General features: G+C 39.7%; 1 protein-coding gene across 5 annotated transcripts in view; it reads right to left on the minus strand.

The window, feature by feature from the left end:
• Window positions 1-12,151, minus strand: part of AIG1 (androgen induced 1) — a 226,843-nt gene extending 214,692 nt beyond the window's left edge. For all 5 annotated transcript variants that reach the window (XM_046670435.1, XM_046670434.1, XM_046670432.1 and 2 more), the window contains exon 1: window positions 11,793-12,151. In XM_046670435.1, the coding sequence (XP_046526391.1) occupies window positions 11,793-12,128 (336 nt within the window). In that variant the 5' untranslated portion in view covers window positions 12,129-12,151. The remainder of the gene's footprint in view (window positions 1-11,792) is intronic.
• Window positions 12,152-23,877: the final 11,726 nt, after the last annotated feature.

The following is a 23,877-nucleotide window of genomic DNA, read 5'->3' on the forward strand; positions in this document are numbered from 1 at the left end:
AATATATCAATGTAGATAAGATAAAAGTAAAAGAATGGAAAAATATATACCATTCAAACATCAATCAAAAGAAAGCTGGAGGAGCTTATATTAATATCAAGCGAAGCTGACTTTGGAACAAGGAAAATCTTCGAGGAAAAAGAAAAACACTTTATAATGATAAAAGGGACAATTCATCAAGATATATAGCATTGCAAAATGTGTATGCACTTAACAATGTATAGGCTGCAAAATACATGAAGCAAAAAGTGATAAAACTGAGATGGGAAATAGACAAACCTGCAATTATACTTAGAGACTTCAATGTTCCTTTCTAAGCCATTGAGATAGTAAGTAGACAGAAAATCATCAAGAATATAGAAGATCTGACCAACACTATTCACCAACTTTATGTAATTGACATTTAAGAAACAATCCACCCAATGATAGAAGAATACATATTTTTTTTCAAGTGCACATGGAATATTCAACATGATAGTCCACATTCCGGGCCATAAAATCAAACTTAACAAATTTAAAAGAATTTAAATCATGCAAAGAATGGTCTCTGATCATAATGGAATTAAAGTAGAGAGAAATGACAGAAAGATATGTGAGATATATCCAAAAATGTGTAAATTACACAACATGCCTAAATAACCCTCAGTAAAACAGAAAAGACTCTTGTGGGGGTAGGGCGCATGTGGGAAATCTCTGTACCTTTCCCTCAATTTTGCTGTGAACTTAAAACCGCTCTAAAAAAATAAAGTCAATAAATTTTTTTAAAAATAGAAAGACTCAAAGGGAATAAAAAAATACTTTGAAGTGAATGATAATGAAAATAAAATGTATTAAAACTTGTGAGATGTAACTAAAGCCGTACTTAGCATTAAATGCTTTTATAGAGAAGAAGAAAGGACTCAAATTAATAAATGAATAATCTAAGCTTCCATATTAAGAAACTAGTAAAAGAGGAACAAACTAAACCCAAAAAAACAAAGGAAGAAAATAAGAGAGGTTAAAAACACAAAGCAATGAGATTGAAAAAAGAAAAAGTAACAGGAAAAAAACAATGAAACCAAAAGCTAATGCTTGAAAAAAATCAATAAAATTGAGAAATGATTAGCCAGACTGATGAAGTAAAAAGAAATAAGACACAAATTATCAAAATCAGGAATAAAATGTGGTTATCACCATAGGCCCTACGGACAGTAAAGAAAGGTAAGGAGAGAATACTGAACTTAGATGAAATGGGCCAGTTGCTTGAAAGATATAAACTACCAAATCTCAATGAAGAAGAAATAGATACCTTTAATAGTCCTATATCTTGAAATCAACCAATCTGAACTTGTCATTGTAACTTTCCCACAAAGAAAAGTGTAGGCTCAGTGGTTTTCACTGGTAAATTCTATCAAAAGTTTCAGCAACAGGCAACGGCAATTCTACTCACTCTCCCCCAGAATCCTGAGGAGGAACAAGGCTAGCATCACTCTAACATCAAAGTCAGACAAAGAAGAAGAAAAACTGCAGAGCAGGGCTGGTCCTGTGGTCTAGGGGTTAAGTCTGGCGTGCTCTGCTCCCTTGGCCTGGGTTCAGTTCCCAAGTGTGGACCCACACCACTCATCAGCCATGCTGTGGCGTCAACCCACATACAGAATAGAGGAACACAGCCACAGATGTTGGCTCAGGGTGAATCTTCCTCAGCAAAACAAACAAACAAATATTCCTCATAAACAGAGAGGCAAAATCAACAAAATATTAGCAAACCAAATCCAGCGATATATAAAAAGGACAATATATCACAATCAAGCGCATTTACCCTGGGAATATAAGACTCATTCAATATTCAAAAATCAATCAATGTACTTCTCCATATTAACAAGAAAAAAAAGCCATATGAACGTCAATAGATGCAGTTAAGCAAAATTCAACATCCATTTACAATATTTTTTTAAAAGCCTCTCAGCAAACTAGAAATAGAAGGAAAGATGCTCATACTGATAAAGGATATGTGCAAAAAAATATATAGCTAACATCCTACTTAATTGCAAAAGACTGTTTTCTTCCTAAAAAATAAATAAGGCAGGGGTAAACACTCTCAGCACTTCTACTCAACATTGTACTAGAAGTCTTAGCCAATGTGAAAAAACATGAAAAAGAAACAAAAGCCATGAAAATTGGAAAGGAAGAAAACTGTCTCTATTAGCAGATGACATAACTGTTTATATAAAAAAATGAAAATCCCCTGGAATCTATAGCAAAGCTCTTAGAGCGAATAAGTGAGTTTAGCAAACACAGGATACAAGGTCAATAGGCAAAATCAAATGAATCTCTATATACTAGCAATAAACAACCAGAAAGTAAAATTTAACAAAACAATACTATTTGTTTCACTGCAAGGATGGCAAGTACACATGTGAAACAGATGAAAAGACGTTCAACATTATTAGCTACTTGGGAAATGCAGGTTACAACCACAATGAGACATCACTACACACCAATCAAAACAGCTAAAATTAAAAATACTAACAACATCAAATAACTGGCAAGAAGGAGGAGAAACCGTATCACTCACCTATTGCTGGTGGAAACGTAAAACGGTACACCCACTCTGGAAAACAGTTTGGCAGTTTCTTTTAAAACTAAAATTCCTACTACCATCCAACCTAGCAGTTGCCCTCTTGGATACTGATGCCAAAGAAATGCAAACTTACGTTCATACAAAAACCTATGCATGAATGTTTGTAGTAGCATTATTAATAATTGCCCCAAACTGGAAACAATCCAGGTGTCCTTTAATGAGCGTCTGTTCAAACAAACTGTAGAAGATCCATATCATGAAATACCACTCAGCAATAAAAAGGAACAAACCATTGACACACACAACAACTTGGATGAGGCTCCAGGGAATTCTTCTGAGTGAAGAAAGCCAATCCTCAATAGTCACATATATGATTCCATTTATATAATATTATCGCAATAACAAAATCAGAGAAATAGAGAACAAATTAATATTGCCAGGGATCAGGGATAAGGTGAAAGGAGAAGACAGGAGTGGCTATCAAAAGGTTACACGAGGTACCCTTGTGGTGACGTAACTGTTCTGTATCTTGAGTTTTAATATCAATATTCTGATATTATACTACAGTTGTGCAAGATGTTACCATTGGGGGAAACTGAGTAAAGCCTACACAGGTCTCTCTGTATTATTTCTTGCAACTGATATGAATCTATAATTATCTCAATAAAAATGTCAATTAAATATAAAAGATTTAATAATAAGCTAATTTTTAAAAGTACCATTTATAATTCCACTAATAAAAATAAAACACAAGTATAAAGCTAACAAAATATGTGCAGGAGCCATGTGCTGAAAACTATAAAATACCAATGAAAGAAATCAAAGATCTAAATAAAGGGAGAGATATATCGTGTGCATGGATTGGAAGAGTAAATATTGTCAGATGTCAACTTGCCCCAAATCGTTCTATAGATTCAATGAAATCCCACTCAAAAATCGCAGTGCGTTCGTTTGTAGATATCCACAAGAGTACTCTAAAATTTAAACAAAGGCAGAGTAATTAGAATAGCCTAAACAAATTTTTAAAAAGAACAAAGCTGGAGGACTCACACTATCCGCTTTCAAGATTTAAGGTAAAGTTGGAATAATCAACACAGTGAGCTTCTTGTCAACATAGACCCATCAGTGGAACGGAACACAGTCCAGACACAGACCCTCACGTAGTCAACTGATTTCTAACAAAGCCGCAAAGGCACTTCAGTGGCAAAGGATAGCCTTTTCAAGAAATGGTGCTGGAACAACTGTGCATCCATATGCAAAGGGGAAAAAAAAGGACTCAACTCTACACTCGTCTCACACCTTATCAAAAACTAACTTGAAATGGATCAAAGGCTAAAACTACAAAACTTACAGAAGGGAGTAGAGGAGAAACTGTGACTTCGGGTTAGGTAAAAAGTTCTTACGTAAACATCAAAAGCATGTTTCATAAAATAAAAAAATTAACTAATTAGATGTCATCAAAGTGATAAACTTTTGGTATAAAGACACTACTAATAAAATGCAAAGATACAGCATGAACGGGAAGAAAATGTTTGCTAATCACGTATTTGGTAAAGAACTTTTTTTGGTTTACACAAAAACTCTCAAAGCTTAATAAGAAAATCTTATTTTTTTAAATGGCAGAAGATTTGAACATTTTGCAAAGAAGATTATTTGTATGGTAACAACACACAGGAAAAGATGCTTAACATCATCAGTCATGAGGGAAATGCAAATTAAAACCACCATGAGATATGACTACACACCTATTAGAATAGCTAAAACAAGAAAAATTGAGAACACCATGCACTGACGGGGACACAAAGCAACTAGAACCCTTGTGTATTGCTGATAGCAACGCAACATGGCACATCCACCCTGGACAACAGTTTGGCAGTTTCTAATCAAGTTAAACATTTACCTGCCATATAACCAAGCAATCCCTCTCCTGGATACAGACCCAATAAACATGAAAACTCATGATAGTACAAAAACTCGTATGCAAATGTTTATAGCAGCCTTTTCCATAATCACCCAAACTAGAAAAAACTCAAATGCACTTGAACTTACGAATGGATCAACAAAGTGGTACATTAATACCATGGAATACTACTCAGCAATTAAATGGAACAAACTATCAACACACAAAACAACATGGAGGAATCCGAAATGCATTATGCTAAATTAAAAGAGCCAGACTCAAAGGCCATATCCTGTAGGCCTTATATGTTTTCCTAGAAAAGGCAAAACTATAGGAATAGAGAATAGATTTGTGGTGGTTAAGATTCAGGGGAGGGTTTGACTATAAGGGGACTGCACAAAAGAATATTTTTAGGTGATTGTGGCGGTGGCTACATGACCGTATGCATCCATCTGTCAAAAGTCATAGAATTGTACAGCAAAAACAGTGAATTTTGGTGTATTTTAATTAAAAAATAGATTTATACAAAGCATACGTATATATTGAACTTTTTCTAAAGAAAAGTATATATATGGTTCAAAAGGCAAATACCAAAATACCAACACTGGTATCTCTGAGTGATAAATATTTTTCTCTGTAATTTAAAAATATTTTTTATAAAGAATATAATTTTTCTGAAATCTGACTATATATGTACACACATATTTGCATATATACATATATCTGCAGTCTGAAACTCTGTGTGTTTCTGCATGTGTATAAAATTCTGAAATAAATACATGCACAGAAAATTAGAGATAATTAAGATGGAATATACTTTCTTTCCTATGGTTTCCTATACTGTACAAATTTTCTGTAATTCTATGTATTGCTTTTGAAATTAAATGTTTACATTATAACACAGCCTGACAGGTCTAAATATAAGTCAATACGAAGGGACTAGGCCATTGTCTGACTGACTTCTTAGAATTCCATGCTTCTAAAGCACTGTAATGAACACATCCCATATTCTCAAGATTCGAAATGACAGTATTCTTGCCATTTTGCAGATTCAAGCAATTTCTCTGGTTATGCTCGATTAGCCTATTTGATCACGCCTATTGAAGCTACATCCCATAGCGTGCTCCACTCCACAATGGATCTGAACACGGGGTCTCCCGAGTTCGAGGAGAGCTCTGTGCTCATGGTGCAGGGCCACCTTGCAGGTGAGACATGGGCCCTTTAACTGTCTAGCCACAGGCTTCTAGACACAAAAGAAAGCTCTGTTGTTATGGAATCCTAAGCAGAAAGATTTTTTCCAAGCATGCCTGGATGACAGGAACATCTGATTCTAGATGGAAAATTGTACTATTGTTCACGCTTCCACAGAAACACATGACATTTCAGGGGAACACAGAGAAACAAATGAAAACCCTCAAGAGTAGCTACCAATTTTGCTAAATGTTATACCAGACATGGGGGACGGCGGGGATGGGAAAAGAAGTGACCTCAACTAGCGGTCAGATGACTCTCTGTAATTTCAATAACAGTTGCAACTAAGAAAGAGAATGGGTGATTATATCACCAACTATTTCCCCTACACTGACAAAACCAGGCCTTTATTTTATGTCTGATCCAAAAGAAACACTTTCAAAGAAGGTGAAGAAGATTCTATGCAAAGCATTATACTCACAATTCTTCCCATAGGTTATGAAAAAGCATTATATAATCCTTGAACTTTATAGGCACATTTCAGGGTCAAGTCTGATTCCACCGAAAAAAAATGTGCAGTTTCACCCTCTTTGTATAAAATCCAAAAAAAAAAAACCAACCCACCTAATTCTGTTCACTGAGTACTCAGTGAACTACTGGCCTTCACATGGCACTCTGTGGTTTCGACTGGCAAAGCTAAGCACCATAGTTACATAATAATATACAGAATCTCTTCTCAAGAGATTTTATTTCCTACTTAAAATTCAGTCATGAACTAGAGTCAAGAATATTTTATTATAAGTACATAAGTAAGTATAAGACCAAATGAATTAGTTAGTATACTTATGAAGTTTATTCTGCCTTTTTTAAAAAAATGTCAAAAATTCTTAGCATGTCTAAAAGCAAAAACTGCATGTTCCAGGTATACTTGACCATTTCCTGTGCTTTGAAGGCCCCAACCTTTCCTACCTCTGAGCCCTTACTTATCTTGCTCCCTCTGTGCTTTTCTTAAATTCTTTTGCAATACAGATTTGGATAACAAAAATAAAGACTCACATTATCTTACTTTAAACCTCTACAAAAACGTCTTCACCCTATCAAAATAGAAGACCATATCTTTGCCTGGCATAAAAATCAGATACAAGAAACATCAATTATAAGAATATTTCTGTACTATATTCTGCTAAACACCAATCAAAGGCATCATTTACTATGCTACCCGATGTCCTTTATATGACAATCTGAGTGATAAATAACCTTGAAAAGTCAGTGCTTGGAAAGAACTGTATTTTTCCTGATAAATTGTTATGCTCCCTTTATTCCAACACTAGAGATAATGCAATCAAATTTGTATTCTTTTTCGCCTTGGCTGCTCTGAAGATTAGCTAAATTTGTTTCTCATTTGCAATAAATAACCTATCCCTGGTGCCTAATACTTATTTTTCTCCTTTTTTATTTTAAAATTGTAATTTTTTACAACATATATTTAATTATGTCACAGTAAAAGTCACCTTAAATATGTTTTGAAATATGTTTAAATATGTTTTAAAGGCAGAATCAATATACTGAGGCTGTGTCCTACAAGCCATTCTATGCTAAATTACAAAACGTAAACAGGGTGGCCAGAGCAGCATTTATCAAACCAGAACGTAAAAGAAATCACCTAATGATCTCATTAAAGTGCAGATTCTAACACAGAAGGTCTGAGGGGGAGCCTGCGCTTCCACTTTCTGGCAGGCTCCCGGGTAAGGTCCATCCTGCTGGTCCTCAGACCACACTTGGAGGAGGCAGGGCCTAAGCAAGTCAGAACAGGAAGAACAATGAGTGAAATGGAGTCTTAGGAGATGATAACTCTCAAAATCGTGAGTACCACCAATGATGGCAAATGAGATAGCCAGATGTTTGGTTCAATCTTTAAAAATCAAAACATCCGAAATCCAGCATCAATATTAATTTTTAATAACAAATATCCAGTCCACATTGTCCAAAGAAGCTGATTCTGACTCATGGATTAGACATTCCACCACACACAGCTGAATAAAGTTCTGCTTATATATTTTAAAAAATCTCTATTATTTTGAATGTTTGAGGAGGAAACAGGACAAGAAAAGAATACTCACTGAAAATTTGGAAGGAGAAAGTTTCCATTTATTCAAATGTTTACTAAACACCCATTATACTCCAGCACTACATTTTGAGGCCTTAACCTAGAGTTGCCTTTTTCTTTTAATTTATTTACACTGGTTTTATTCTGATTTTTCATTTTTATTATCTTTGCGGGGCAATTGTCCTTTAATTAGTGAATAAGTGAATGATTCTGTGTCATCTGAAGAAAATTCATCAGCTTTGATGCTGGTTAAGGAAATACGTGAACATCAGTGAGTTTAAACTCTCTTTCTTTCCAGCTTATTTCCAGTCACAGTCTTCCTTCTCCTGGCATGACACGTTGCATAATGATAATTTCTAAAATACTTCATAGTACAGAAAAGACCTAGTTTTTCCAATGTTGTTCAGTTTTATAGATTCTCCTATTGTCCACTGCTACATGTATGTCTTCTCTGCATAGCTTCAGGGACTCGGTAGATAAAAACCTGTATTTTGGTGAAAGCTAAAATGAACCACTTACCTAATATACGTAAAGAACTGGCTGAGTCACCGCATGAGTACAACATTTAAGTTTTTTTTCTGGGTCAGAGGATTTAGAGCCAAGTGTACCAGTTTTCTATTGCTGCTGTAACAAATTACAATAAATTTAGTGGCTTAAACGACACACATTTATTACCTTACAGTTCTGGAGGTCAGAAGTCCAGAATGGGTCTCACTGGGCTAAAATCAAGGCATCAGCAGGGCTGTGTTCCTTCTGGAGGCTCAGGGGAGAACTTATTACCCTTTCCAGCTTCTAGACACCTTCCACACTCCTCGGCTCTTGGCCCATTTCTCCATCTTCAAAGCCAGCAATGTTGCATCTCTCTGTGATTTTCTTCCACAGTCACATCTTCCTCCAACTGACCCTTCTCTTCACTTCCCTCCACTTTCAAGAACCCTTGTGATGACTCTGGGTCCACGTGGATAATCTGGGATAATCTCCCTATTTTAAAGGCAGCTGATTAGCAACCTGAATTCTCCTTTGCCATGTAACTTAACATATTCACACGTCCTGGGGATTGGAAGGTAGGCATCTTTGAGGGCCTATTCTTTTGCCTACCGCACCAAGACAGTGGTCCATTTCCATTTACAAACTTGAATTTTCCTGAAGCAATTTAGTTCTCTTGAAGCTCTTGGGGAAGAACAACATAAGATTACCGAGGGCAATAACTTGTATTTCAGTTTTTAACCATGAGCTCTGATTCTATTGGGATGACTCGCAAACTCAAAGGAAGATACAGACATAGCTGGAATGGCCACTGCCACACCACCATCTGCTCCCGGATACACGTCGCCTGAAGCTCCCAACTCACAGTCTGGTAAACCGAAGCCATTGTACACGGAGTCAGACTGGGGTACCAGGGTAAATGTCCCGACTTTCTGCAGTCCAAGTTGGCTAGAAAAAGAGTCTTCTCATTAAACTTTTGAGAAGCTAAACTCTTTTCCAAAATTGCTCTAGTGAGCTTGGAATCATCACAATTGTCCAAGGCACTAAGTAATGAAGTTTATTCAGTTTTCTTAAACACAAAAAAATGAAAAGTTAAATGAGTCAATTATAGTAGCCCAATCTTTTCCCGCCATTACCAAGGACTGACAGGTTGGTTGTTTTGACAGCTGTCCAACGCTTAAGCTCTAAAGACTCGAAATCTCTAATAATAAAAAGAATAACACTTTGCATGAGTGTTTTTATGAATATATTCTAGACATACTTTCTCACAGGAACTCTTGATTAAAGATAATTATCATATTTCAATCAGAGGCCACAGAGAGTAAAAAGTCTGAATGATTGGCTGAAGGTTCTCTACAAACTGAATTGAAATATGAAACAAAGTAAAAGTTACCAATTTGGATTTATGGCCTGAATTCTGATAGACAAAAGCATATTGGTGGCGATTAGTGTTCTTTAAAATAGGCAAGTCCAAGCATCAAAGGCTATATCAACATAAACTGCATGACAGCTTGAGTAGAGTCAGACGGGCTCTTCTACAGTCTCATGGCGCAGAGGTCATGAGGGGGATATGGCTTCTCGTGAGCCTGATTTCTTAACATACAGTGAGCAGTGTCAGCACGAGCAGCCGCCATCTCTCATGGGTTAACCAACACCCTCAACTTCTACCCCTCTCACCTGTTGACCCACCCCTGCTCCCCCAAACCGTACCTAATGCAAAGGTGCTTCTGAGACCGCCCACAGCTCCTATGGCTCTGGCGGAGTCTCCATCAGTGTCTTAGCTCAGCACTGCTCCTCGGCAACACTCAAATGGGCCATCGAAGCAAGATCCGACTGAGGAATGGGATAAGGCAGTGATCCAAGAGGAATTTTGTTCACACAGCCCCTAAAAGAACTCTGAAAATCTATGCACACATTTTTAAAGAACATCTAAGCATTTTTAACATAAGTTTAAACACGTGAAAAGGGGACATGATTTCTAACACTCTGATACATATTTATCAGAACCTCAGGGCTGCAGACTTCACTCATTCCTCTATGGAAAAGGTCTGCTATACATCATAATTGGCAGAGCCAATCCACATGGACAAGCCAATCAACCCAATGAGACTTCCTGTCAAAACAAGTCTGACTTCGTTTTCCAATCAAATAGGAAGATAGTCCTGGTAACAGCCACCTATCTTCTGAGTGCTGAACACACAGACAAACACAGCACAGAGCCTTGTCATATGCTGAGCCCTTGAATGAATGGGGAGGAAGAAAGGGGAACTGGCAGGTGCGCCCATGTTCAGAGGGAGATCAGTTTCAGGAAAGAGATGGAAGTTGAGGATCTGAAAGTGAAACTCCCTGAAACACTCTATGCCCTGGGAAGTCTGGGTGTGTGCACAGTTTGGAGACTACTGGGAAAAAGCACTTACTTCCTGTCTGAAAGTATCTAACAGGATACAAATATAGGTGGTAGCTCTAAACAAAACCCCTCTGACTGCCTTTCCTTGGGGCAGCCTAAGCCTTTGTTAATATCTTAAACCAGCTATGAAGTTCTCTTCATCAATACCAGGGTCAACCATCAGGGATCATAACCTTGAGTAGCCAACTTGTGTATGACCTTGGACAGTTGTGGCGTCCAGGAATCGGCTCTCCATTTTCTCTAATCCTTAGACTTGGTCGCTCTTGCTTTAACCCTCTGCCCACGTGATCATCTCTTAGTGTGTGGTTGACCCAACCTAAATTAGTCATCTTTCACTCTGAAGATCCTGGGTTCCACTCCGTGTTATCATTGGGTCTTTTGCTCATGTTCCAACTCTCTGGCCCTTTTAGTGCCAGAAGTGGATACGCTTTCTTTTTTTTGAAAAACAAAAACAAAAACCAACAACTCCAACTGCCAAGGCTATCCTGTTGCGCCAAAACAAGAGCCGCTTAGGCATCTACTGCGAACTTGTACGCGGGAAGGAGGAGCACAAGGTCACGCTGGAAATGCACTTTGAAAATCTCTCTCCCCTAATGTTTCTGGGGTAAAAGGTTGTAAGTAAATTACTGACAATGGGCAAAAAAACAGACGCAAAAAAAAAAAAAAAAACCTTTATTAGGCACTTTCTCTTTTTTCTGAAGAGGATTTGGGTCCTTTCAGAGGACACTCCACTCAGTTCGCCAATACCCAGTTTCCTTCAGTGACTGCAACTGGATCCCACGGCGGGTGTTCTGGAAAGCGTCTTGGGGCGAATGGGTATGAGGCCACTCATGACCAAGGTGGTCCAATCCATTTGCCAAGTCGAGAATCTTTCCGCGTCACCTCTTAGCAGGAGGTCTGTGTCCCCCTCCAAGCAGCCCACCACCTGGGCGCACCCCACCTCCACTCGTGCCCCAGCTATCAAGTAACGCCGGGTGGCTGCGAAGGTGCTGCTGCGGGGCCACTTGAGACGCAATCACCGGGGAAGAGGCGAGGACAGGGTGGATGCTGGCGGCGCGCGCGCGCAGGTGCTGGAGCACCCACAGACACACAGGCTCCGGGTGCGCGGAGGCCCGGGGTGGGGAGGCGGGGACGGCCTTACCAGATCAATGAACGTCAGGAATTTCCAGCTCCCTCCGTAGGTCTGATGCGAGGGCATCTCGATGGCCTTGTAGTTGCACAGGATGGAGCAGTAGGACAGCAGGATGGCCGCCCGCAGCACCTGGCAGGGGACGAGCGCCATGTTCGCCAGAGGCCCGGGCTGGCGCGGCGGTGAGGAGGGCGGGCGGAGGCGCGGGCGGGGCGGGCGCCGTGGGAACCCGGGCCGGGCGGGGCTGCGCGGGGCCCGCGGGACAGCGCGGCCGCGGGCCCGGCGACCTCCGCGGGCGGGCGGGCGCTCCGGGCGGCGTGGCGTCAGCGCTTCCGTCACCTCCGTCATTCTGCTCCTGCGTCCGCGGGCCCCGGGAGACCCGGCCGGGGGCGCCCCCTAGGCGTGCCAGCGGAGGGTGGGCCTCCGAGCGCGCGCCGAGCCCCAGACCGCCGCCGGGGGCATCCGTCGGGCGGAGGGGAACCTGCACTGAAGGAGGGGACCCCAGGGTCGCCCAAGCTTCCACACTGCAGAGGAGGTCAAGGGGGGCTTCCTGTTGGCCAAGTGGGGTGCTCCGTGCGGAAGGACCGGCGGAGGAGTGAACGCGGGGTGTAAACCCGCACCCCGCGGTACCCACGAATGACTTGCTTTATTTTGGACCCAGTTGGATTTTTAGTGTTAGACTACTGTTAATCACTACGAAATTCCCTTATAAATGCTATTCCGGTGGATATACTGCCTTGCATTTTTCCACAGGACCTTTATAAAGATCTTATCAATATATAATACAACAAGACAGGCTATGCACTTTGGACAGAGGTGTCTAAAGAAAAGGCTATAAAGGAACGAGTGTGAGATAAGGTTCTGCTGCGAGATTGCATTCAGCTTAAAAACGTATCATTCTGAGTTTGGAGGTAAAACCCGGTGTGTAATTTGATACTAATCTTTGGAGGGTTAAATGGGTTTTGCCCTTTTACTTACTTTTTCCTACACTACAATACCAGGGCTTCATGGAAGGAAAACAAATATAAGCTGGATTCCCTCTGCCTTCCAGTAAATGTTGTCACACTGAAATTGCATCAGCCTGTGGGCAGCATTTTTTTTTTTTTATCATGATCATATTTCAACCAACCAGATGCAGGGTCAGATGATGAAAAGACCACATAGGTATTTCCTGTGGATCCATTTAAAACAGGTGTCCTCTGCAAATAGTCTCTGAGTCAGAGAATGTGGAGGGAGGGGGCAGGGAAAGCGGTCTGTCAGAGAGAAGGTGGCAACTCATGAATGTTTCCCGGAATTTTTCCAGTTCGGCTCTCAACCAAAAAAAGAAACCCAGTAAATTTCTTTAATTAGCCTTATAATTATGCTAATAGAAATTGATGTCACAAAAATCAAGATAGTTCCAAGAAAATTCTACTAGCATAAAACTAGTCATTATTGAATAGTTCTTATATTTTTTATATTTTATAGTTTTTAAATTTATACTTTTGTCTAAATGAAAAAGTTGAGTATTTTTTTAATTGTATATCCATGTTACATGTTCATAAGATAGCAAAATTAAAAAGTAGATCTATTGAAGATCTATCCAATGGGTCCTTAGTAAAGTTTTATGCATTCATGTGACATCCTCAAAGTTTGGTATGCCTTCCTACCTTACAATTTAGAAACTCACTAATAAGACTCTCTGTCCCTATCATTACAAAATATAATAATATTTTCAATGAGTCACTTAAAATTTTATTCTGTGGTCAGTTTCTTTTTAAATAACGACAGCACTCAAATAAGTGTTTTGAACCTATTCCAATGTGTTTGCTTTTGTTAGTTTGTGATTTGCTAACCATGATAAGATAGTGAGTTTTGTGTGTGCTTGTTTTTTAATCAAACATTTGCATAAATTTTGACTCAAATATTTTGTGAGAATGTCAGTCTACAATTTTGGGAACTTCTTGATAACTGTGTATTAACATGTTCAGGTTGCTCTTTTTCCTTTTTAGACTATATCTAATAATCTTAGGTCTGCTTTAAAGTTATTCTTTGTGAAAAGGTATTAATCTATACACAGACTGTGTTTTTACAGGGTAAATAACACAAAGGGGTATTGCTTTTAAAACATCACCAGTACAAGGTTATCCCTTTTTATAAACTATAATATGTTATTCACTGATAAGTATTTACCTGATAATTCATATTTGAGTTACAAAATATTGTTTTTCATTGTATAGAAGAAATAACTGCGTGTCACTTTTTTGTCTTTTTCGTTCTACCATACAGTTCCTGCAGATGGGGAGAACAGCCTGACTCAGTTGAGTTTCATGGGAACATTTCCCAAGGGAAGATTTCAAGGCTCTGTTTTAGCTTCTCGTTCCATTATGTTCTTAGAGTCTTGTGATGGCTCCTACTCGTAGTCTCCGTATGGGCTAAAGATCCTTTCCTTAAGAACTTCTGAAAACGGATGCAGACTCTTCATTCCTTTTTATTTTGGGGGGAAGGAGGGTGTCTGACATATTGGTGATGATAATCCTTGCTAATTTTGGAAATGAGAGAACCCTGGGTCCCCCTTATGTTGTATTCCAGAAGCCAACTTCATATTGCCATGGGTCTTTGCTTAAAAATTTAGGAGGAAGAGTCATGTTTATACATATCCTTAAAATAGTCAAGGTTTATACATTTCTTTTGGTTCTGTGTTTCCATTAGATAAGTATTTTCTAACAATATCAATATATTTGAGCAAATGATTTTTCCCTCTTCACATCTCTCTGCACCATAAGGATAGAAGTTGGGACATGTCCCTTTGAGGGGTTTGGGCATCGGAAAAATCGCCTCAGTGTCCCAGAAAAGAACAACTTTGGGTTACTTATTTTTTCTTCATTTTAAAAGTAGCATATTTATGATAATAAAATAGGAAAGTTAAAAAAATTATCCCCACTCTCATCAACCAGAGAAAGCACTGCAAATATTTTTGCATGTACCTGTCAGTCTTTTTACAATATGTAGTTAGTTGTGATATACTGTGCAACAATTTGCATCAAGCAGATGTTCTTGCTTTAAATTTAATGTGTCCTGATTATTTGAAATTCTGTAAGAATCATGTTTAATGATTGCATAGCATGACATAATATGAACATATATTTTGCTCAAACTTTTCTCTGTTTTTGGATATTTAGGTTGTTTCCAGTTTATCACTATAGATACACTATAGTGTCTGCATTTTTCTTTCTTTCTTTTTTTTTTTGAGGAAGATTGGCCCTGAGCTAACATCTGTGTGCATCTTCCTCTATTTTAGATGTGGGACGCAGCCACAGCATGGCTTGATAAGCTGTGCACAGGTCCGCACCTGGGATCTGAACCTGTGAACCCAGGCTGCTGAAGTGGAGTACCCAAACTTAACCACTACGCCACAGGCCCAGCCCCTCAAAATATGAAGACAGGTCAAAAAGGTACATGTACATTGTCCCTTAAGGAAGATTTGCAGAAGCTGCTGCCACGCAGCAATTCCACATTCACCTCGTTGGCCAGCACCCTTCCACGGGGCCATAGCTAGGAAAAGCAGCCCCCATTCTGAGTGGCCATGTGCCCTGCCCAAAATCAGGGCTCAGTTAGGATGAAAGGGGGATGTTATGGGTTGAATTGTGTCCCCCAAAAAGATATGTTGAAGTTCTAATCACCAGTACCTCAGAAAGTGGCCTTACTTGGAAATAGGGTCACGGCAGACATAATTAGTTAAGATGACATCATACTGGCATAGGTATGTCCTTACTCCAACATGACTGGTAGCCTTGTAAGAAGGCAGAGGGAGAATGCCATGTGAAGGTAGAGGCAGAGATTGGAATCATGACAAGCCAACGATGCCAAGGATTGCAGACAGTCACCAGAAGCTAAGAGAGAGTCCTGGCACAGATTCTCCCTCCCGGGCCTTAGAAGAAACCAGCCTTCCTGACACCTTGATTTCTAGCCTCCAGAACTATGAGACAACAACTTTCTGCTGTTTTAAGCTATCCACTGTGGGGTACTTAGTTAATGACATCTCTAGGAAAGTAATACAGGGAGAAAACAGATATTGGAAGACCACTAACAGTTTCTACCACAACATCCAATCAACAGTCAAATTCCAGTACTTTGTTCTTTGCAGTATTTGTTAACTCTGAGCCTTCATCTCTATTTCTGCCTCCGGTGCCTCATTGAGTAACCTCTATAGCTGGTTTCCAGCCTCCATCCTTGCATCTCCACGTCACCCTTATCACTGTCCTAGAGTTAGCTTCCTGAAACTGTAGGTCAGATTACATCTCTCCTCTCTTATTTTTCCCCCAAACTCAACATTTACTTTTGCTCTTCCATGCCCCTTGGGCACTAATGATTCATATCACCTTCTCCATCTGTCGAAATTCTACTTATCTCTCAAAGCCCAGCTCTGGCAGGAAGTCTCTAATAAAGCCTATGCTTGCAAATACTTTGCCAGCTAGGAAGCACTGTCACATTATACTGAAGAGCAGTCGTAGCATCTTCCAATGGAGCAGCCCGTGAGCTTCCCTGGCGTGACCACCGTCACCCTCCCACCATGGGATGACCCTGAGGTGCCCTTCACATGGAAGTTGCCCATCCATAGGGGACATAGTTGTCAGAGAGCATTCTTTCTTTTGTAAGATGGAAAGTGTATTGCCCAATAGATTGAGATTATGTGAAGCAGCTAACTAAATTATCCCCTTGGGTCCTAGACTCTTTTTCCATAGAAGGCGAGCCTTTGGGGCAGCTGGTAGCCTCTGCAGAAAGGCAAGGTCACAAAAATGTGGCATGCAGGGATGGTGGGATGGGCTGCCATTTCATACCATATTAAGCAACTTTCCTCCCGAATTAAGGGCAACTAAAATGTCTACAGTCCATTTATTGGCCCTCTGTGTTTGTTATCCTCAGAGGTAGTTAAAAGTCCGTTTTAGCAACACTTGTAATAAACATCCAACACAAAAGAGGAGTTCGATCAAATTAATCCAAATACCATCATTTTCTTTTCAGGAAACACGGGATTTGCCATGAGAGGTGGCAGCGTCAAGCGGTCCCACCAAATGCCAGAAGCCAGTTTAAATTATCTGTGGAGGTGGCCGGCTGACAGCAGGGAGAACTCTCACTGCCCTCGTCCCCGGGGAAGCCCAGGCAGGCCCGCTGGAGCCAAGGCTAGCTCAGACACCTCACCCCCCAGGAGCTAAACATAGAGTTTTCATTCCTCTCAAATATTCATGTGTCAAAAAAAAGTAGGTGAATTGCCCACCTCACTGACAGCTGAGCTCACACATAGAAGAAGATAGCAGTCCCACACGGATGTTTGGGAGATTCCCTGGGAACCCAATGATCTGGCTGGGCCAAGCCACGGTTCTGAGAAAGTCGGAAACTGCTGGAAGGATTTCTGAGAAATAGTTCACTAGTGCAGCCCTCCTCATCCCTACTTTTCCTGTTTTACTGTGTATGTGATGACTGGAGCTGCAGTAGCCATCTTGTAAGAATGAGGAAAAGAAGCCGAGATCTCAGAGATATTTGCCCTGATGTCTGTAACCTGCTGAACCAATGCCACCAGCGGCTTCCTTTCAGACTTCTTGTGATGTGAGAAAACTAACCCCCATTTGTTAAAATAATGTAGTAGGATACTCTGTCACATGCAGCTAAACGATGGTGCAGGGGGATATTTGGGGTTATTTCCTGGCATGCTTCAAAAAGTGCTGAATCATAGGTTAGTGGGACAGTACTGAGGAGACCAGGGTTCAAATTTATGTATTTTTTATTTAATAAATACTCATATAACACTTACTGTGGGCCAGGCTCTGGTCTAAGCACTTCACAAATATTAACTCAGCCTCACTGAGGATGGTTACTACCAGTATCTCCATTTTACATAAGAAGAAATGGAGGAATAGAGAAAATTAGATAAACCGCCCAAGGTCACACAGCCAGTAAATGGCAGAGCTGGGATATGAAACCATGTCTTTTGGGTTCCTCATCACTACACGAGGCTGTCTGGTGCTGCCAGTCGGTACGCATCACATCCCGGGCTCTAACACCCCTTCTGTGACTGACGAACGGTGTGAGTTTGATTGTGTTTTCTCATCTTTATTTCAGCATCTTTGTGGACATCATTGTTTGATTTATAAGGATGAGAAGATTTTAGCTAAGAATTCCAAGAGCCGCAAATCATTTCATCATAATTTTCATCCAACTTCCATTATTGGCAATCTTTTGGTTAACGTCTGGCCACGTCATTTCATCTCATGGCACATGAGGCGTCCGAAAGTTATCTTTTAAAGACCTGAGGGGCTGACGGGTGGCGTAGTGGTTGGATTTGTGTGCTTTGCTTCTGTGGCCTGGAGTTCCCTGGTTTGGACCCTGGGTGTGGACCTACACACTGCTTATGGAGCCATGCTGTGGTGGTGTCCCACATAGAAGAAGAAGAAGGGCTTACAGCTAGACTATACGAGTGAGTGCTGGGGCTTGGGGAGAAAAGAAAAAAAAAAAAAACTTGAGCTCTATTGTCTTTATTTTTTATTTATTTATTTTTTGGGGTCTTTTCACTGTTTATAACAAGTACTTCCCATGCATGATCTTCTCCAGTCAAAAGTTCCTGGAACAAAAGGAAGGACAACGCAAAAACCTTCTCTCTGGAGAATTCCTAGGCCTCTGCGTCCACACGTGAGCCCTCTTCATACTTTGAGACCATGCCGTCGGCCTTGGGCAGTCAGAGAATGAGGTCATCTGAGTCACCCTTCTTGCAGATGGCCCCTCACATGGCGTAGGTCTTAAACTGGCCGTTGAACCTGCCTGTCACCTCCTCAACCTTGGCCACCTTCCTTTGGATGGACGTGTGATCCTTGGCGCTGATGATGCAGCTGCTGGTGGAGCGTTTCCACGGCACATACAGGTCCACGCACCCACGGGTGTCGTTCTGCATATCGAGGGCGTGTCTGGTGCCATCACGCCGAGCACGAGCGCAGGAAAGCGCTATAGTCTTTAAATGAATGTTTCATCAATATCTATTTATGCTCGATTTACCCATTATTCCTTTCATAGAAATTACATTTTATCACCAGATTCATCCAAGAATTATACTGTTCCATTTATTTTCCAGAGTTGCATAATAATGTACCTTTAAGTTTTGCTCAATTGATTAATTATTTTCTTTCCAGATACCCTTTTTTTATACCATAATAAGTATTGGAGGCCAGACATATTAACAGTCACAGAACGATCTTACGATTGCAGTCACAGTTTCCGATTTGGAGGAAAACTTAGAGATTACCCAGTCCCATCTCTTCATTCTGTAGATGATGAGACTGAGGCTCCGAAGAGTTAAATGACTTGCCTGAGGTCACACCGTTAGTTAGCAGCAGAGCTGGATCTAGAGCTTTCCTTAGGGTAATTTTTTCCTTTTCTTTTATTTTGTTTAAATTAGATTTTGTTTTTTCAGGGAAGTTGTAGGTTTACAGAAAAATTGAGCAGAAAGTACAGAGAGTTCCCGTATACTCCCTCTGTCCCCCCCACACAGTTTCCCCTATTACTAATATCTTGCACAGCGTGATACATTTGTTGCAACTGATCAACACTGGTAATGAAAGTCCATCCTCACATTAGGGCTGGCTCCTCCTGTGTTGTACAGTTCTATGGGTTTTCTCACGTATCCACCATTAGAGAATCATGCAGAATAGTTTCACTGCCCTAAAAATGCCCTGTGCTCCAGCTCTTCCTCCCTCACTTCCTTTCCCTGAGTCCCTGGCAACCATTAATCTTTTTACTGTCCTATAGTGTTGCCTTTTCTGGAATGTCACATAGTTGGACTCGTACAGTACGTAACCTTTTCAGACTGACTTCTTTCACATAGCAATATGCATTTAAAGTTCCTCATTGTCTTTTCGTGGCTTGACAATTCACTTCTTTCTATTGTTGAATAATATTTCATTTTATGGATGCATCACCATTTATTTATCCATTCAATTAAGCACATCTTGCTTGCTTCCAAGTTTTGGCAATTTTGAATAAAGTTGTACAAACATTTGTGTGCAGTATTTTTTGTGGATGTAAGTTTTCAACCCATTTGGGTAGATACCAAGGGGCACAATTTCTGGATTATATGGTAAGACTATGGTTAGCTTTGTAAGAAACTGCCAAACTGTATTCCACAGTGGCTGTACCATTTTGCATTCCCACAAACAATAATGAGAGTTCCTTTTGCCCCACATCCTCATCAGCATTTGATGTCAGTATTTTGGATTTTAGTATGTAGTGGTATCTCATTGATGTTCTAATTTGAATTTCCCTAAATGACATACGATGTTGAACATCTGTATGCTTATTTGCCATCTGTGTATGTTCTTTGGTGAGGTGTCTATTCAAATGTTGTGCCCAGTTTAAACTGGGTCGTTTTCTTTTCTTTTCTTTTTTTTTTTTTTTGAGGAAGATTAGCCTTGAGCTAACTACTGCCAGTCCTCCTCTTTTTGCTGAGGAAGCCTGGCCCTGAGCTAACATCCATGCCCATCTTCCTGTACTTTATACGTGGGATACCTACCACAGCATGGCATGCCAAGTGGTGCCATGTCCGCACCCAGGATCCGAACTGGTGAACCCCGGGCCGCCAAGAAGCAGAACGTGCAAACTTAACTGCTGCGCCAGCAGGCCGGCCCGTGGGTTGTTTTCTCATTGCTGAAGTTTAAGAGTTTTTTGCATATTTTCCATACAAGTCCTTTATCAGATATGTTTTGCAAATATTTTCTCCCGGTCTGTGGTTTGCCTTTTCATTCTCTTAACAGTATCTTTTGAAAAGCAGAAGTTTTAAATTTTAATGAAGTCCAGCTTACCAATTCTTTCTTTTATAGATTTTCTCCTATGTTATCTTCTAGAAGTTTTATGTTATCTTCTAGAGTTTTGTAGTTTTGCATTTTACGTTTGGATCTGTGATCCATTTTGACTTAATTTTTCAAAAGGTGAAAGGTGTAAGGTCTGTGTCTAGATTCAATTTTTTCAATTTCATTGATTTCTGCTCTCATTTTTATTTCTTTTCTTCTGCTTACCTAGTATTTAATTTGCTCTGCTTTTTCTATTTTCCTAAGGTGGAAGCTTAGATTACTAAATTTACATCTCTCTTCCTTCCTCATAATATGCATTTAGTTCTATAAATTTCCCTCTAGTCACTGTTTTCACTGTATCTAACAAATTTTGATAAGCTGTATTTTTTCACTTAGTTCAAAATATTTAAAATTTTCTTTTTCTTCTTCTTCGACCCATTTGTTATTTAGAAGTGTGTTGCTCAATCTCCAAATATATTAGGATTTTTCCAGTTTACTTTTTTGTTATTAATTTCTCATTTAATTTCCTTGTGGTCTAAAAGCACAGTTTGTAGGATTTCTGTTCTTTTAAATTTCTTAAGATGTGTTTTATGGCCCAGAGTGTGCTCTGGAAGCTTGGTAGAAATTCCATATGAACCTGGAAAGAATGCACATTCCGCTGTTGTTGGATGGAGTATTCTATGAATGCCAAATTAGATCCAGTTGATTGATGATGCTCTTCAGTTCAATTATGTCATTACTGATTTCCTGCCTGCTGGGTCTGTCAATTACTGATGGAAGAGGTGTTGAATTCCCCCCTATAATAGTGGATTTGTCTATTTCTCCTTGCTATTCTGTAGATATATATTTTTTGCTTCATGTGTTTTGATGCTCTGTTATTAGGTGCATGTACATTAAGGATTGTTATGTCTCTTGGATAAATTGACCCCTTTATTATCATGTAGTACAGTTTTAGTTCACTCAGGCTGCTATGATAAAATACCACAGAGCAGGTGGCTTATAAACAACAGAAATTTATTTCTCACAGTCTGGAAGCTGCAACTCTGAGATCACTGTGCCAGCATGGTTGGGCGAGGGCCCTCTGCTGGGTCGTAACCTTCCTGTTGGGTCCTCACCTGGTGGAAGGGAAGGGAGTTCTCTCATGACTTTTTATAAGGGCGTGTATAAAACGGCATGATAAAAAAGGGCATTGCTTTCATTCATAAGGGCTCTGCCCTCAGGATCTAATTATCTCCCAAAAGCCCAATTCTTAATGCCATCACATTGGGCATTAGGATTTCAACGTATGAATTTTAGGGGGACACAAACATCAGACCGTAGTAAGTACCCTTCCTTATACCTGATGATTTTCCTTTTTCTGAAGTTGACTTTGTCTGAAATTAATATAGCTACTCCAACTTCCTTTTGATTAGTGTCAGCATGGTATATCTGTCTCCATTCCTTCCTGTTAATTTATCTGTGTCTTTATATTTAAAGTGGGTGTCTCATGGACAACATATAGTTGAGTACTGATTTTTATACACTCTGTCTGTTTTTAATTAGTATATTTAGATCACTCATGGTTAAAGTGATTATTGATATAGTTGGATTAATATCTACCATATTTGCAAGCAGTATCGGTTTATTGCCCTTCTTTCTTTTTTTATCTTCCACTCTTTTTCTGACTTTTCTGAAAAGTCAGAATTTGAGCGTTTTATATTATCCCATTTTCTTTCATCTCTTACTATACCAATTATGCTTTTAAAAATTCTTTTAGAGGTTGTCCTAGAGTTTGCAAAATATACTTACTACTAATCCAAGTCTAGTTTCAAGGAAGATTATACCACCTCACAGATAGTGGAAGTACCCTATAACAACGGTATTCTTGGGGGGCTGGCCCTGTGGCCCAATGGTTAAGTTCGTGCACTCACTTCCCCAGCCCGGGGTTCACTGATTTGGATCCTGGGTGTGGACCCACACACCTCTCATTAAGCCATGCTGTGGTGGCATCCGACATACAGGAACTAGAATGACCTACAACTAGGATATACAATTATGTGCTTGAGCTTTGGGGAGGAAAAAAAAGAATATTCTCAATTCTTTCCTTATAATATTTCTATCATTCGTTTCATTTATCCATAAGATATAATCACCAAACATGTTGTTGTCATTGTTATTTTAAATGCTCTTGTCTGTTAAATAATTAAGAATAAGAAAAATGTGTATTTTTCTTTATTTATTCATTCTCTCACACTCTTCCTCTCTTTATGTAGATTCTAGTTTCTGACTCATATGATTTTCCTTCGCCATGAAGAATTTCTTTGAACATTTCTTGCAAAGCAGGTCTACCAGCTTTGAGAACAAATTCCCCCAAACTTTGTTTGTCTAAGAAAGTCTTTATTTCTCCTCTACTTCTGAAGGATAATTTTGTTGTATACAGAATCCTAGGTTGGTGTTTTTTTACTTTCAACACTTTGAATATTTTACTCTATGTTCTTGTTTGCATGGTTTCTTACTTCAGGATAATTTTGATCCAACTTAATCCCAGTTTTCAAGAATAACTCCCAAAGCAATGATTTATTGTTTTTTCACTTCCTTTCTTTTAAAAACTTTTTATTGTGGTAATTTATAACCTCTTTGATGGCAGAAAATACTATGTTCCCCCCCCCCCCCCCCAGTCTTTTTTCCTTCTCCTTCTATCATTTTGGGAAAAAGAAATGTACTCAACTCAAGGCCCAAGTCAACTATCTTTGCTTCTCAGACTTTCACTGACATGTATCCCAGCTTGATCCTCACCACTGGTCACTACAACCACCCCAAACAGGCTGCCTCCTCTGTGGTAGCAACTTCTTCTACTATTTGTCAAGTCAGATTATGCCTACTTTTATAGGGCTTGTCCCTCCTAATACATATACGTTATGGGTTTTTTCAAGAGAGAAGACAGTGCTTTAATGCATACAAATGCCCAGAACTCTTTTGGGAAGCTGTGACCCTTTGGAATACTGGGGAAACTTTAAAAAAAGCCATTGAGTGTCATGGACAGGCCAATCACCTCTCTTATTTGTACAGGTTCTGAAGGAATTGAGAAGGGAAACAGCTAGAAATTAGTATCAGTTCTACTATTGGCAAAAATAAGCATACCCATATGAAATTGTCGACATCTCTTATCGGAACAGAGCTTGACCCCACACCTTTACCCTATTGAGAAGAGAAGAATTTGGGTATGCTGCAAGGACACTTATCTGAAAGAGAATCAGAAAACAGGCTTCTTTCCCACGTTCACCAGTTACAGGAGTTACGTCTCA

This window comes from Equus quagga, chromosome 8 (genome assembly GCF_021613505.1).
Source record: "Equus quagga isolate Etosha38 chromosome 8, UCLA_HA_Equagga_1.0, whole genome shotgun sequence".
Classification (NCBI taxonomy): domain Eukaryota; kingdom Metazoa; phylum Chordata; class Mammalia; order Perissodactyla; family Equidae; genus Equus; species Equus quagga.